The sequence below is a fragment of the Nesoenas mayeri genome (genome assembly GCF_963082525.1).
Source record: "Nesoenas mayeri genome assembly, chromosome: 1".
Lineage (NCBI taxonomy): Eukaryota > Metazoa > Chordata > Aves > Columbiformes > Columbidae > Nesoenas > Nesoenas mayeri.
This window is the reverse complement of record NC_137541.1, coordinates 64,440,758-64,457,376: the sequence shown is the minus strand read 5'-3', so window position 1 is coordinate 64,457,376 and position 16,619 is coordinate 64,440,758. Positions and strand designations below refer to the sequence as shown.

The 16,619-nt window shown below is 40.8% G+C and overlaps 1 protein-coding gene across 1 annotated transcript in view; it reads left to right on the top strand.

Annotated features, from left to right (window-relative positions):
• The window catches only part of CACNA1C (calcium voltage-gated channel subunit alpha1 C), a gene marked incomplete at both ends in the record, with an annotated part of 485,303 nt that overhangs the window by 401,112 nt on the left and 67,572 nt on the right, over positions 1–16,619 (top strand). The window contains 10 exons of the mRNA XM_080351364.1: positions 1,763–1,822; positions 1,959–2,018; positions 5,422–5,528; positions 7,019–7,106; positions 8,264–8,371; positions 9,051–9,103; positions 9,208–9,354; positions 10,232–10,433; positions 10,886–11,044; positions 13,629–13,739. Coding sequence (XP_080207490.1) covers positions 1,763–1,822; positions 1,959–2,018; positions 5,422–5,528; positions 7,019–7,106; positions 8,264–8,371; positions 9,051–9,103; positions 9,208–9,354; positions 10,232–10,433; positions 10,886–11,044; positions 13,629–13,739 — 1,095 coding nt within the window. The remainder of the gene's footprint in view (positions 1–1,762; positions 1,823–1,958; positions 2,019–5,421; positions 5,529–7,018; positions 7,107–8,263; positions 8,372–9,050; positions 9,104–9,207; positions 9,355–10,231; positions 10,434–10,885; positions 11,045–13,628; positions 13,740–16,619) is intronic.

Sequence of the window (16,619 nt, the reverse complement as noted above, 5' to 3'; positions counted from 1 at the left end):
TACGGGTGATTTCATTTATAAGGGACCTTTTTACTAGCTGCAGCTTTGAGGCCACATTCACCACTATGCTCCAGCTGCTTTGCAGTGCTCTGGTGATGTAAAGCAGCTGCAGGTACAGCTTAATCATCCACTTTAATCAAGTTTATGGCTGCTTTATGTTGGTGGAGTCAGGCAAAGCAGCTTGAGAGTACCCATGAATCTGACCTATTGATTATAAAAGTATTAAATTGTTATGATAACCCAATGTGCAGACCTACAAGGCAGCAATGCAAGGGGACATTTTCAGTTATAATATGTGTAAAATAGTATAGGATGAAACTGAGATCTGTCCATCATTGAAATGGCCATTTTTTAATTCTCTAAGTTGCAAAAATTAACAGACCCCAAGACAGTCTTGAAGAGAAAACAACTTGGGGTCAAAAATTGAGCAGTGACCTAAAGAATTTTAAATTACACAGTAGCACTAAGTGATACATCCCCCCCATTTGATACTTGGTGTTTGCAAATTAGTTTAGATTTGAATCATGCTTAAATAATGCAATCTAAAATAACCCTGTGGTTTGCAGTAGCTACCTCACTGCCTATAGCATACCAAGCTACAGGAATATAGCCACCTATAAATCTGAGTTAGGGTATGGGCACTGCGATACAATAAACACAGGGGACTTAACTGCTTTATGTTTATTAGCATTTTAGCAATGAAGGTTTAAGTTTCACCCATGATCTGTTTTGCACAGCTACCACATATTGGCCTTCCGCTTTAGAACTTGGTTAAGCTAAAACAACAGTAATCCAAGGGCATGATACTTCTGATTTTCACCATTTGTAGTCCAGGTAATGTTAAAAATGCTTGGGATATTGGAATATGTTGGAAACAGAGACTTCAGTTCTGGTCCCATTAGTCAATGAGAAAGTTCCCATTCGCTTTTGCGGGACATCAACTGATAGGCAGTGAAAGATGTTTCTGTCTTTGATGCTGTTACTTTGAAAATCACTTTATACTTCCAGAGTTGCTGTTGCCTTCTGTGACACTCTAGGGCCACTTTTTGTGGTCTGCTATGCATGCCACCAGCACCCTCATCACCAGGTCTAAGTTTATGGGAATTATGAGTGTTTCAGCTTGTCTGTTATCCAGGATGCCAGTAGAAAGATGCAAGATCTAAGTTGGGCACCTTTAGCGCACAACCAAATTATGCTTGCAATACAAGTGCTGGGATTCTGTTCAATTGGCAGAGTCTTTGTTATTCATCCTAATCCAGGGCAAATCAGGATAGAGGGGAAAAAAAACCAGCTAGAGCACGAATTTGCAGTTTGCTTTTCTTCCTTTGTGAGAGGCACAGAACAAGCCTGAATGGAAGTTAATAAGAAGGAATCTCGTGTTTTCCACTGAGAGACCAGGCATCCTTATATTCTCAGTTTGAAAGCCTATTTGGGAAAACCCTGGAATTGTCTGTTCTTTATCAGATTAAAAAAAAAAAAAAGAAAAAAAAAAATCCCACAGCAACAACCAAAAAGTTATTTTGCCTCTAGTGCCCTCATGGGATTGTAACTCAGAAAACATTTCATGTAATGTGCTTCTTGTCCTCTGTGCCAGGACCTTCACTGCATTCAACAGGACATTGTTACAAAACCATTTCCTATATAGTCCTCCTTGTTCCCTTGTTAAAAGGCATATGTATTTGATTTTGAACTGTGATTTTCCCATTCAAGTGATCAGTCACTGATTTACCTTCCCCGCTCCTATTCCCTTTTGTTTTTACAGATTCTTTTTTATTTTGATATAGTTTTTACTGTCATTTTCACCATTGAAATTGCTCTGAAGGTAAAGTGCCCATCTTCTCTACCATTACCTGTTCACAAGCTTACTAGTTTTCTGCCACTATCTGTTGCTAACACACACGCCTGTTTGTTCCCGGGTCACACTCAGTACCACTAACCCGATTGTGCTTATTTTTCAGATCCTAGGCAATGCAGACTATGTCTTCACTAGTATCTTTACATTAGAAATTATTCTTAAGGTAACCAATCTGAGCAATGCACTTGTTTTCTTCTCTTTCTTTCTTTCTCTCTCTCTCTTTTTCTTTTCTTTTGTGTTCTTTTTTTTTTTTTAACCTCATTATTATTTCTAAACAAAGGATTGTTTATCTTTTGATTTTATTGGTTTTGTAGTTGCTTACAGAGTCTTCTGTGAAATTCTGATATTCAAACTTGTAATTCACGACCTAGATCAAACAGTGCTTTCTAGGGAATCACAATGAAAGGATGATCTTATTGGAAAAAACAAGAGGGGACCAAGAACAAGGCCATCACCCCATAAATTTCAGAAACAGGATTTGTTTGCTGTGCAAGGAATCATGAGCGCATACACTTCCTCTTACACATGCTAACACCCAAAGAGCAAATCTCTTTTCTGCTCAAGTCATGAGGCCAGACCAGACATCAGCCAATGACTTCTGTAAGGTTATAGGGCGCACAATCAAGTAGGAAGCAGGGAACATAGCGCAGGAGCTCACTTTTTAGGTGTGGAGAGGTAACCACGAATACAAATCATTGACACACTGATGACTGTAGCTGGGAATAAATATTGTTGCATTGCCTGTTTGAAACCCGGCTTCCCTTTTCCAAGGAATATGCTCCATACAAAGGGAAATGTGCAGGAGAATGGTTTAGCTCAGAAGAAAATAAAAATAGGCTGCCTTGTTCTTAACTCTAATTTTCCCAAATTGGTAGGCTAATAATTTAAATAACAGTAATTGAGCTAAGTTCTGGCTTTCTAAATGCTAGGTTCACTTGGCAGCTTGATTTTTTTTCTCAGCAAGCCAGTTTTAAGTGCTGGCAGGCAGTACCTTAGAGTTGCTCAAATCTTGCAGCTCAAGACCCTAATAACAGTATCCATACTGAACGCTGGCAAGCAGGGTGGCCCCTGCACATTTTTGTAGAGAAACATGCTTTTTGATATGACTTAAAATCACTAAAGACATAATGTTCTCTAAAGAGTTGTACATATTATGCTTGTGTCAATGTGCATCTGTGTTTACACAATAAATCTGAACATGCACATACGAAATGGCTGATCAAAAAAACCTGTCACAAAAGGAAAACATCTCAATGGCAACATTTAAAAATTAAACCACGGTTCAAGGCACATGTTTGAACTTATGATTACTAATTCTGCTCCCACTGAAGCAAATGGTAATGCTCCTAATGACTTCAGTGGAAGCAGAACCCAACTCAACCAATTGGCCTATTGCTGTTTACATCAGGAACTGCATAGTACCTGAGCCTTCCAGATGTCCTCCTGTTAACTTCAGTGGATTTATGTCAGCACATCTGGATATTCTCTGAGTTCAAGTGGGAGAGGAGTGCAAGGACTACAAATGTTTAAGAAATTCTTCCATTCTTATCCTGACAGTTCCTGCCTCAGGAGTTGCTTAATTTCTCAGTGCGTTTCTCCACTGCCTTGCATTGAGCACAATGTTTTGCACAACAGCAAAGTTAGTGTAAATGATAAGAAAAAAAAACCAAAAAATGTATGTTCAAGTCTGTAGAAAAACAAGCATTACCTGCCGTTGTGTTGCTGATAACACCTGCAAGCCTCACACTGCCATGGTGGAGTCTGGCAAATGTTAGCAAGGTGACCACCAAGGTTTTTTAATGGGCATCCTGAATGCTTATTCAACGTCCCAGTTGGGATGCAGACATAGATTATACACTCTTTGAGAGTCTCTTCCAAGATAACAAAATCTCTCAACAGGCTTGAGAGAACACCAGTTTGTATAGAATTTAAACTCAGCAGAGCTTTCCCTCCTGATTTCAATGGTGTCTCCTTTCTTTCAAGACTGCCATACAAAATCTAACCAGTAAAGGGTATCTTTACCACCTTTGTTATGGCAAGAACCCCTCCCTTCTTCCCCAACTGAATGTGTCTATAAGTATAAATTCTAACCCAAGACCAGAGTTTATACTTCCTCCCCTTCTAAGTTCTGTCTGACTGATTAATAGTCAGTTCCCTGACGTCATGGATGTTTGGTGAAAAAAATAATCTGATATACCATGTGCCCTTCCTCCCTCCTCTGAATAAAGTCATCACAGGTAGGCATGGCTGGAAATCACTAGCAGGCACACCATCCTGAGGTATCTGCAGGAGTCGGAAAACTCCAGTTTGAATTTCTAGTTCACACTTCTCAGCTGGGAGTCTGGCTAGAGCTCGTAATTGATGAGCAATCTCATGGTGTCTGCTTCAAGTTATAATACTTCAGACATCTAACTTAGACAAAATCCAGAGGACCAACTTTAGCAGCCTGTGTTCCTAATCCAGGTAATGGAGGACTGTTAGCAGTTGTGGGGATGGGGTTTCTCCAAAGTGGCTACATTAGATTGCTCACTGAGTCTAAGGTAGGTGGTACAAATACCCCCATCACCTCATCCTCTTCAACCATGTCAGACTCCTTAAGTCACATTCTGTAACTAAGCTCAGTCTAAAATTCAAATTCTGAGTTCAGCAGTGTTTAGGTCTGACATTGTGGCTGAGACCCATTTCTGTTTACACTGTCACTTAATCCAATTCTGGAACTGTGACATCCTACTCAAGGCCAGCAGGTATTCAATACCGCTTCATACCCAGATGAGGCAGAGAGTCACTTGTAAAATATGTAGCATTTCTCTCTTCCTCTGCTGTTTGATGTTCATAATAATTACCTTCACAATGAAACCATTCTGTCTCAAGGAATCTTACCTTGGGCTTTGTGAGGAAAATTCAATTGCTTCTAGAATAAAAATGGAGGAAACTGGATAGGAAAAGGGGTACAGGATTGAGCTGAATGGAAGGAGCAAACTGAAGAGAGCAGGAGTTTCTTCCGTTGCTTCAGTTCAGCTCTAAAGCATCAAGTCCCTGAGGAATTCTGCTTTTTCTTCACAGAGGGAAGAGAGCTCAACTGTTCACTGCAGCTGGTCTAAGCATTGAAAAACATTACAAAATAGCCTTTTTTATGTTTTTTTAATTCAATTTAGCTAAAGAAGCCTTTATATAATACAAGCATCATACTCACAAGTGTCCTCTGCCATTGAAGAAAAAGGGGAAAACATACGATTGCAAAGAATAGTTTTTGCAAACAGTCATTCTGCTGCTTTGCTGATTCTAAATATTACGTACTTTATGCACTCAAAGTGCCTGTTTCCCCACTGAACCTAGTATTGGCTTTCCCTAGTTAGGTCTTTCATGTTTATCTTACTGTCTTTTTCACTCTCTTTTCTTTCAATGGGGACTCAACTTCCCCTTTGGGGTCTGGGGGTAAATTGTCTGCTATGTTAGAAATACTGCCCCTCCCCAGTTATAATAGTCTGAGCACAACAAGGTGGGTTTGGTTTCTGAACAGATGCTAACACCAAAGTGTGGTTTTGTCTTCATATGCCTTCCTGCAGATGACCGCATACGGGGCTTTCCTCCATAAGGGTTCCTTCTGCAGAAACTATTTCAACATCTTAGACCTGCTGGTGGTCAGCGTTTCTCTCATCTCCTTTGGGATCCAGTGAGTGCACTATTTTCAACTGGCTGTTTTTTGGGGATCATAGGGCCAGGTTGGGAGGTGACACCTCCGGGTAAGATTTTTCTCATGAGCCTGGAGGTATTTTTCTCAGATGACTCAACACCATTAAAATTCATCCCCAAGAGGGGAGGTAATAACTGGGACATGCTGCACTAGTGACCTGAAGTGGGGACCTTCCAGAAAGAGCAAATGAGAACAAGAAACTTGGTCCATTGGGAATCATGACACTTAGCTTTGTTCCAAGATCTCTGATTCACTGTATCTGCTCAGTACAGTTAAGTGACCTACTGTTCCCTCCTAGACCTCTCATGACCTCTTTGGAAAACAGGGTGATAATCTTTTGCTACTTATTAAGATGTTGTGGGTCTTGGTCAATGGATGACCATCAAGTGCTTCAGGAGCTGTGCAAGGATCTGCAGAGCAGTGGTGGCAGCAACAGTCAATCCTGCTTCTGTCCTACCACTTTGTCTTAATTGATGTGTTAATTTGTTCAATAAGTTTATAGTTTACTTGACTATGTGGAACTCTGTGTGTCAGATAGGGAGTTTCCTAAGTAGTATCACATCTGATGAGAAATAAGCTCCCAGTTGTTACCATGACAGGTTAGCAGCTCACCTATATTATGTTCCAGAGCTAAGTCAAGAAGAAGGATTTGTCAGGTCCATCGGGCTTTCAGTCAAGGTCTTAAGAATGGTACAGTGCTTTTTTTGACCTGCTATTTCTTTCTTGCAGACCTAGCTGGACTCTTAATATATTAGCAAAAAACTGTTCCCAAAATCAGTAGGAGGGCCTGATGTCATATGGTATGGAGAATATTCTCAGAGTTTTAATCTGTGAAGAGGCAGAGAACTCTTTTGTAGTACAGAAGTTATGTTCAGCACTAAAATTAAGTACCTAAGCCATCCTAATCAATTCAGTGGGAGTTTCCACATCCTTAAATTTATGTACACACTTAATTGATTTGCAAAACAGAGGCCAAACACATTGCAGGATCAAACTGAAAGTGGATGGTATAACTTTAATGCTGGAGTCACCTGGAGTTTCCACTCTTCTATGAATATTTCAGTAGAGTGCTTCTTTGAAGCTTATCTGAAAGTGTCTTGTGGTGACTACATCTTGGCAGAATTTCCATATCATAGACATATACAGAGTATTTGGCAGAGTATTTGCTCTGCTTAAAAAAATACCCTGCCCATATTCTATTGCCTTCATTAATACAGCAGAGATAGTGAAAGCCAGGGGAATGTATACTTGAGCCTGCCTAGATCAGGAAGCAAGACCAATGAAGTTAACATCAGAGAGTCGTTTCCTTATTCCTGAAGTGCTATAGCAAAGAGTTGCCTTTCTACCTATCCTAAGCACTCTAAAGCTATGTAAGATTTCAAACAAGAAAGAGTGTGTAAAATCCATCTGCCCTCACAGCACATCCCCTATATCCTGTATCTCTCAAACCTTCTCATACTTTCTTCCAGATCCAATGCCATCAATGTGGTGAAGATCCTGCGTGTTCTGCGAGTCCTTAGACCACTGAGGGCCATCAACAGAGCCAAGGGACTAAAGGTTAGAAGAGTTTCAATGCATTGTGTAAATAGTAAACTCAATGTATTTCAGGCTACAAGGACTTATGTAGTGGTTTGAGTAGGGTTTCAGCAGAATCACAGAATGGTTTAGGTTGGAAGCGACCTCTAGAGATTGTCTTGTCTGACAAATGTGCTCAAACAGGGCCACTGAGAGCAGGTTGACCAGGACCATGCCCAGATGTTTTTTTTAATACTTCCAAGGAGGGAGACACCACAGCCTCTCTGAGCAACTTGTTCCAATGTTCCGTCACCCTCACAGTAAAAAGTGTTTTCCAATGTTCAGATCGACCTCCTATGTTTCAGTTTGTGCCCATTGCCTTTTGTCCTGTCGATGGGCAGCACTGAAAAGAGCCTGGCTTTGCCTTCTCTGCACCCTCCCTTCAGGTATTTATATATATTGATAAGATCACCCAAGAGCCTTCTCTTGTCCAGGCTGAACAGTCCCAGCTCTCTCAGACTTGCTTCATGGGACGGATGTTCTAGTCCCTTAATCATCTTTGCAGCCCTTTGCTGGACTCCCTCCAGTAGATCCATGGCTGTCTTGTACTGAGGAGCTCAGAACTGGACTCGGGACTCCAGGTTTGGCCTCACCAGTGCTGAGTAGAAAGGAAGGATCACCTCCTTCAACCTGCTGGAAGGACTTTGCCTAATGCAGCCCAGGATAACATTCATCAGCTTTCCAGAGAGGGCTCATGTTCAACTTGGTGTCCATTGGACACTCAAGTCCTTTTCTGCCAAGATGCTTTCCAGATGGCTGGCCAAGCATTCACCACTGAGGTTAAATGATGTAGCTTGCAAGGTTTATAGATGGGCACACAAGCCTATTTTAATGTAGCATTGCTGTATTAGATAAATTCTTTCCTGTGGGGCTGGTGGGTGCCCAGCTATGAAAGTCAGTGATGCTGGAAGTTTCAGAGAGCTGAGCTTTGGTATTTTGCTAACCCTTTCTGCATGCTTCTGAGAGTATGGTGAGGAACGTAACAAGTTGGTTTTCTCTCCCTTTTCCTGAGACATTACTTAATGGGCAATAGTTAAATGAAATTATTTTATTTGTATTTTTAGTCTTGAGCTTCTCCCTTAGCCAGAGCAGCTCAGAACAATCCTGCAAGTTACTTTGTTCCTATCTTCCATTTGCAGCATGTGGTCCAGTGTGTGTTTGTCGCCATTCGAACCATCGGAAACATTGTGATCGTCACCACTTTGCTGCAGTTCATGTTTGCCTGCATTGGAGTTCAGTTGTTTAAGGTAAAACCATTGGGCCCATTCATTTGTCCATTACCCTGAGCTGTATTACGGGGTGGGAAGAAAAATAGCATGAAGAAACATGAAGGGGGATGGAGTCTTCTGTGTAAAAGGCAAAACATTTTGGGGCACTATCAGTGTTACCTGGGCTCCTGTTACCAGTAGTTCACCAAAACTGCATGAGGCATATTCAGAACTCCTGGCCTTCATCTGTAACCATAAGAAATTATCAGTAACATCAGTAACTTCCTTCTTCTTTAAATAGCTTGTGGCATGACTTAGTGCCAGGGAGGTGAAGGGGGCTGCTCTAAAGGATTAGTACTTACAGGAATGGGCATGCCAGATAATCATTGGAGGTTATTAATTCACTTATTTATGTCTGCTTTTATTTCTTTGCCCTTCAACACCCTTCTGACAACTAGTGCTCTGCAGCACTTAGTGGTCATGCACCTCAGGATGTACATGTAAAAGTACTGTCCAAGCAGATAAAAGCCTGTGCTCTGAGCTACCCAGATGCAGGCAACTCTCGATCCAGTTTTCTCACATCTACCTGCAAAAGAGCATGTAAACATACTCATAGTCAATTAAACAAGTAGTAAATGCAGTTTCCTTGCTACATGATCTGCCCTAACCCTTGCACTGTCAGGAAAGGAAGTTTCATTCCTCTTTCTTCCTTTTCAAGGGCAAGCTGTACAGCTGCACTGATAGCTCCAAACAGACAGCAGCAGAATGCAGGTGGGTCTGACCTTTCCCAGCTATCCCCCCTCGCTGTCCACCCACTCTCAGGCCCTCCTGGAAGTGCAGTTCTGCCATGTTCTCTCTCTGCTCTCCATCTACAGGGGATACTACATTACATACAAGGATGGTGAGGTCAACCAGCCAATGATACAACCTCGGAGCTGGGAGAACAGCAAGTTTGACTTTGACAATGTCTTGACTGCCATGATGGCCCTCTTCACTGTCTCAACCTTTGAGGGATGGCCAGAGTGAGTGCTTCTTGGACCAATGCAACACTAGCAATGTCCTCATTCATTTCAAAAGAGAATATTCAAATGCAGAGCATAATCTTTCTCATTCTAAGTATTTAAATAAGTCTAAAGTATTAAATATAGCAGTAGTAGCATTGTAGTATTATGTACTTTGTACATTCCTCAAGGCCTGCAAGAATTGCTGTTCCTGTACTTGCAAACAGTGCACAGCACTGCCACTAACTCCTAAAAAAGTGATTGCCAGTAGTAGCAATGATATCAATATTTGTTACAAATTTTATGTATACAAATGGATATTAAATTTTTGTCAGGTGCTTACCAGTATTGCCAGGTGTTGCAAGTTTCCTGACAGAGCCAGTAGGACAATATGAAACACAGCAGTGCTATCTCTGCCATATAGGCAGACATAGGATATCTTACCAGGCTGTGCTGTCTGTGCTACAGAGGCCAAGGACTCCCACACCTCCAACTCTGTCAGAGTGACATGTGCACGCAGGATGTCAGGGGGTAATGCTAACAGCAGCATTAACAAATGTTAAAAGTGCTGAGGTTCCTTTTTCTTACAAAATGCACTTCCCAACAACAAACTCTCCTGTCTTCTGTTAACTGAAGGGCATGCTTTTGTTTTAGATTTTAGTTGTTCAACCACGGAAACATTTCACCTCTGAACAGGTTTGAATGTGTAGAGTTGGTAAGAGCCATGTCTTCTCTTTTGCAAGAGTTCACATTCAGATCAATGCAGGTCTGCTCATCTGTAAGTGAATAATCGTGATACAAGTAGAAGAAAATCACAAAGTTAAACTTTATAACATCACCTATAAGGCCTCAAGGCAATTGCAGATTTTCTCTGCATTGGGCTCCTGTTTGCTTTCAGGTTGCTGTATAGGTCCATTGATTCCCACATGGAGGATGTGGGACCCATCTATAATCACAGGGTTGAGATCTCCATCTTCTTTATTATCTACATCATCATCATTGCTTTCTTCATGATGAACATCTTCGTTGGTTTCGTCATCGTCACATTTCAGGAACAAGGAGAACAAGAGTACAAGAACTGTGAGCTGGACAAAAACCAGGTAATTTACAACGCCTTGTTGCCACTAAAAGTCGAAAATACATTGAGAATAAGCATTTAAGAGAGAAATAGATACAGAGGGGAACATGTGAAGATCACCAACGAGATACAGCACTAAGCTGGCTTCACTGCCATCTTTCAGGAGCCAGGTAAAAAAAATCTTGCTGTAAGACTTGATGATGGGACAACACGTACTTAAAATGTGTGCTATAGCATTTAGTTCACTAAGATTAGATGAACGTGACAGCATTGTCTGGCCAAAGTAAATGCACATGAAACTCTTCAACAGGTAGAATATGCGTATTCAGATTACAACCTAAAAGAAATTCTTCTACCAAATATTTCCATTTCAGTAAAAAACTTGAAATACGTCGTGTTCTTATTATATTTGGGGTAACTGACCAACTTTGTATTTTTTTTCTTATTTTTAAATCTATGCTGCCTCTTTCACAGCGCCAGTGTGTAGAATATGCCCTGAAGGCCCGGCCTCTCCGGAGATACATCCCTAAAAACCAGTACCAGTACAAAGTTTGGTATGTGGTCAACTCCACCTATTTTGAATACCTGATGTTCGTTCTGATCCTGCTGAACACCATCTGCCTGGCCATGCAAGTAAGTAAGCAAATAGAAAACCCTACAGGTGATGAATTATTAGACTTTATTAGGGAAAATGAAGAAATGGCCAAGGCTGAGACCTAGTTTCACCTTCACACCATGTATTGAGGGGGAGGGAGGAGAAGAACGTGATAAAACCATTGTACCATGTTCACTCCTGATGATTTTTAGTTAAAATAAGGAATCTGCCTCTCCTCCTCTTCCTGCTAATATCTGACACTTGCAACAGTTTTGTTTTAACTCCTTAAAGACAAATAGATTAAAAAAAAAAAAAATAAAACCACAACACACAGTTACATCACAGACCAATTCAGTTGCCACTATAATAACAAGTGACTTTTAAAATCCGACTTGGCCTCTATGAAATGAAGGAATAAGCCCAGAACTGCCACTCACCTGAGATCTGAATTTTAAATTTTGAGTTTTTGCATGTTAAAAAGTAGAAAGCAATTAGTTTCACAGTAGATTAACATGTGCAGATGGAACAACAGTAAAGGGGAAGGAGTCAAAACGTTTACTAAGTAGCTAGCTTAAAAAAAAGAAGTCTTACATTCCTTTCAGTCGGGAAATGGACTCTCATAGACACAAGCTGTTCTGTACATTTCCCCAAGTCTGTACTTTCCTGATTTGTTCCTTCCAGCTCGTTTCAGCCCAAGGCCCCTGTCATTTTCAGTCAGTCCCAGACTCCACCTGCTAACCCTGTCTCTGGAGTCCCAGTTTCCTTGGCCACTCAAGCCCTGTTCTCTTCTACACTCTGTCTGCTTAAGAACTAGTCTACCTGTCACTCTCCTCCCTAAAATCAATACTTTCTCCTCACCCAGTCAGGCTCCTAACTCCCTTCCCTGGTCTGTGGCCCAGACAGTCCAGATCCCCACTCCTCAACCAGTCCTTCTTTTCACTCCAGAGACACCCAGTTGCAGTTATTTCTCCACAGACATCCTTTCTGGTCTTTCTGCCCTTTCCATTTGATTGTCTGCTGCACTTTGTTCCCTTCTCTAGTTTGTCCCTTACTGTGGGTCCAACTCCTGATGCACTCCTACACCAGCTTCCCTTTTGAGATTAGCATCCCAGCACTACATTTTCCACTGGCTCAATTGCAGTCTGCCCAGCCTCCAACCTGCCCTCAAGCATAGCTTCAGCCTCCTATCAGTCACTAACAGTCTAAGTCTGCATTCCCGGTTAATTTTCACCTTATTTTGTCTCACTGCCTCCAGTCCAATCTCAACAGATTTCTTGATCCCCCTACTTTTTCTGGATCTGGTCTAGCTCTTTCCCATCTCCACTGAAAAGGCTTCCTCTGCAATCTTGACTTCAGGTACCAACAAGGGAGGGAAGCAGCATGAGCCCAAGAAAGCACTCAGCTCTCGAACTGAAATATCAACTGCCATGCTTTCATGAAGCAACAGAGAGGGACTATTATGCTCACTCTAAGGCTTTGAAACATGCTCAATTTCTGTGAAAATGGCACATACCCAGGGCAGGTAGGGCTAGAAACTGTGAGATGTTTGTGAGCCCACAGGCAAGACAGCACCTCTGGAGATTCTAGGAAGTCTATATCCATCTTGAGAAAAGTACAGTTTTTCAGAGGCTTATACTGTGGCCAGACTTGAGTCAAACATTGTAAGGGACAACAAATACAAAAGCCACAAGCCAGTAAAATTCCAGGTTTTTAAGTAGAGTCCTGCAGGTACTAAAGCCTTTCAAAGAAAATGTTATGAGAGAAAACACCTCAACAATAGATTTTTCCTTGGGCTGGCTTTCAGCTGCAGCTGAACTGTGTTAACTGAAACTACTTTAAATAAATTACCCTGAGCCAATGCAGACTATGAAAGCTCATCCCAGCTGGTTAAAGTTTATCAAAGTTAAGCAACTACAAATGGGGTCTTATAAAATGAACTGGAAGATGACCTTAGTCAATCAGTCTCAAGTATAATGATCTGGAAATGGGGTTATGAAGAGTGAGGTGGCAACATTTGCAGAAGACACCATTTGAATTAATTAGTAGAAGACAGAGAGTAACTTCATAGGTTCTTAATAAAGTTAAGTGAATAGGCAGCATGATTGCAAATTTAATTCAGAGTTGACAAATGCAAGATAATGCATATTGGAAAGATATGATTTGAGCTGCTCATGTACTTTGCAGAATCCTGAATTAAGTGTAATTACTTGGGGAATGGCTTGGTATAATTACGAACAGCTCAGTGAAACCCCTGTTGACTGTGCAGTAGCATCAAACAAAAAAGTAATCCAAGTGTTATGGAAGAATGAGATAGCAGACACAATTGGAGACTGTCTTGTACCATTATGCAAATTTATAATGAACCCTCAACTGGAATGGCAAGTGTGATTTTGGTAACCCTCACTCAAAAAGACTTTTTTAAAAAGATAGGAGATCCAGAGCCAGATGGCAAAAGTGGCCAGAGGCATGGAGATGTGTGAAGGGAGATGGGAATTCTAAACTGAAAGAAATTGGAGCGTGCTGGGGTTTTCTTTAGAGAAGACCAACACAGAGGGGCCCTATGGATTCCTAACTAGCTGCTGTGTCGGTTCCTCATGCTGCTGCTGGAATACTATTTTTCAGCACTACGGTCAGAGCTGCATGTTCAAGGAAGCCATGAACATCCTCAACATGCTCTTCACTGGCCTCTTCACTGTTGAGATGGTCCTGAAATTAATCGCCTTCAAACCCAAGGTAGGTGCTATAGGCATAGAGTTTCCTGGCCTCTGTGTGTGTGTGCATGTGTGCGGGGCAGCTGTGAGGAGAAGGAGGAGGTGAAACTTTCTGATCTATTACCCCACCAGTAACTGAGCTGGACAGTTGCTCTCTGGATTGGAGTCTCACATATATTTAATAACTTTTTCACTGGAGAGTAGACACACTAAAAACCGAACCAACAAAAAAAAAGCCATATCTGCTAATAGAGAAGGTTCCTAGTTTTGTCTTTTCATTGTTATAATAATGACACTATGTTATACTAGAACATGTTTTCCATTCTGAATATTATTCTAATGCTCTCTCTGACTTTTCATAAATAAATTATAAATAGCATCTCATGATTAGTCTCCTGGCCCAAGTGAAGTTAAGCAAGCATAACTCATGTTGAGTTATTAGCTTTTGAGTTATTAGCTATGTTTCTTCTGGGAGGGCTACATCTCAATGATAGTTTGGATTACTTTAGTTTTGAATTTAATGCTTTATTGATAATATTCAGTATCTCAGCAGGTCCTGACTGAAACTATTGGCCTGTCCATTGGGCCATGGCATTCTAGTAGCATAGTTGCACCATGGATATGATTATAACCTTCAAGTTCTTCCAACTAAGTTGGCACAGCTGCTGGGGGACAATGACAAAGATTCTGGCCTCACATATTTGAAGATTACATAAGGCTTTCTTCTTTGGGGTTTAAATTGAGTGGTGTGTCATAAGGAGTGGAAGCCAGACACTTAAGCACAGGTAACTCATGCCATTTCATATCTTCAGTGATACCTTGATACATTGGGATTGGCATATACTGTCTGAAGCATCAGTTTTAACATCCATAAAGATGAGAAGAATAATGTCTGACATGCTTATCCTTCATGTTAAACTTCCAGAGGATCACTGTAGTTAAGAGCTCCTCATAGCTCTAACCTAACATCTTCCTCATCCTCATCTCAGAAGCTTTGCTCTTCAATTCTACTGAATTCAGTCTTACTTTTTCTTTTGAATTCTGTATTGACTTTACTCCCACTCAGCCACTCTCTCCTACTTCTACACTTTCTAGGGATTTTTCTTAGAAGAGTCACAACTTCATTTTTCTCATGAGCCCAATATCACTATCCTTTCGCAGATGTAGTTCTCCTGGAATTTAGAAGAATCTTTTGCAGTCCTGGTGATGGACTGATTTTTTTTTTTTTTTTTTGTAGGGGGAATCTCAAACACTGTCTTAGGAAATTTACAAGTGTCATCATCTGTTTCAGAAGGGAACATAATTTTCAGGAGGCATTTACCTTTCACTTTGGAGATTTTGCCATGTCAGCAAGCAAATCTTCTGGCACTTGTCTCATCTGTACATTATATACCCAAAAATATATTTCACAGGCTTTGTAATGTTCTTCTGATTTTGTGGTTCTACTTTACAGGAGATTCTTGACTTTGGGAAAGATGAGGTTCTCAGCAGAATTTGTTTTGATACTTTAAGGAAAAAGTTCAACCCGCTCAAATGTAGAGCTCTATACATATACAAGGAAGACTTTACCTGACATGGTTGCTTCTAACTGTAAGGAATTGGACTTGGTGATATTGGAGGTCCTTTCTACTTCCTATGTCTTACTTTTCTGTGTTCAATCTCCTTTTCAAGAACAACAAACTATTAGGTAGGGTAAACATGTATCCTCTGGAGAGAAAAACATTGGAACAGGTTGCTTAAAGAGATTGTGGAATCTCCATAATTTGAGGTTCTATGATTAATTTAGGGAAACATTTTAGAAACAGTTTAGGAATGTATGATCTGCCTTGGGACAGGGAATGGACTAGACCATCTCACAAGGCCTCTTTCAGTTCAATTTTCCATGATTCTGTAATTTCCAAACTAAAACCTCAGCTACTAAACTATAATAAAAGTATTATCAGAATAGTGGAGTATTAATAAAATCTTCTCAACAATAAGACAACAGACAATAACCTCAGGCTGGGTCTTGCCCATCTTAAAAGAATAGACAGGGAAAAGAATAAAGCTGTTTCAAATCCTAGTCTTGCATGTATGACAAAAATAGTACTAACTCTTAAACTTCTATTTTAATTAAATACCTTCACAAAAATGAAAATAAATAAATAAATAGAAACCACTGGATTTACAGGGAAGGAAAACAGGAATTAACTTGTGAAAACAACTAATACAGCAAAAAGACTTGCCTCCATCAGTATATTCACTTCAGTGACTCGAATTTAGAAACATCAGAATTTCTTGTGTAACTTGCCATTGGCTGTTCAGTACAAGGATGTGGCCTACAGTCTTCATTCTCTGCTCCATATTGACTCAGCCTGCTCTCCAGAGAAGGAAACCACCTCTCCCAGATGACCATTTGGACTGATGTGGACCAATGCTGGGGGCACAATGTGTGTCTCTTTAGGTTGCACATTGGGATTGAAACTGAACTTGCCCAGAACATCTTCTAATGTGGGAGTCTCCTGGCATGGAGCAAGTTGTTACCTCAACCCTCTGCTTGGCAAGACCTTGTGTCCTCCTATCACTCAAGGTATGAAAACACGCTACATTTGCAGATGGAAATTGTCCTCAGGAACATCAGCTGGAAAAGTCAAAAAGGATTTCTTTGTCACCTGGGTGAACATCACTACAGCACAACCACCAAGTCTCCCAGACAAAGAAATGAGATGCTGGGTGATATTAGTGTTTCCCAGATGTGAAATGGCAAGCTTAAATGCTCACCAGATCTCTGCTGAAGGCAGATTTGTCTGCCACTTCCTGAACAAGAAAACACAAGCCAGCCTTTGTTTTAGTTGCTTTGTCTCATTTTGAATTTGTGCCCAAACATCACTCTTTTCTATCTGAAGAGTACCCTAAAATGAGG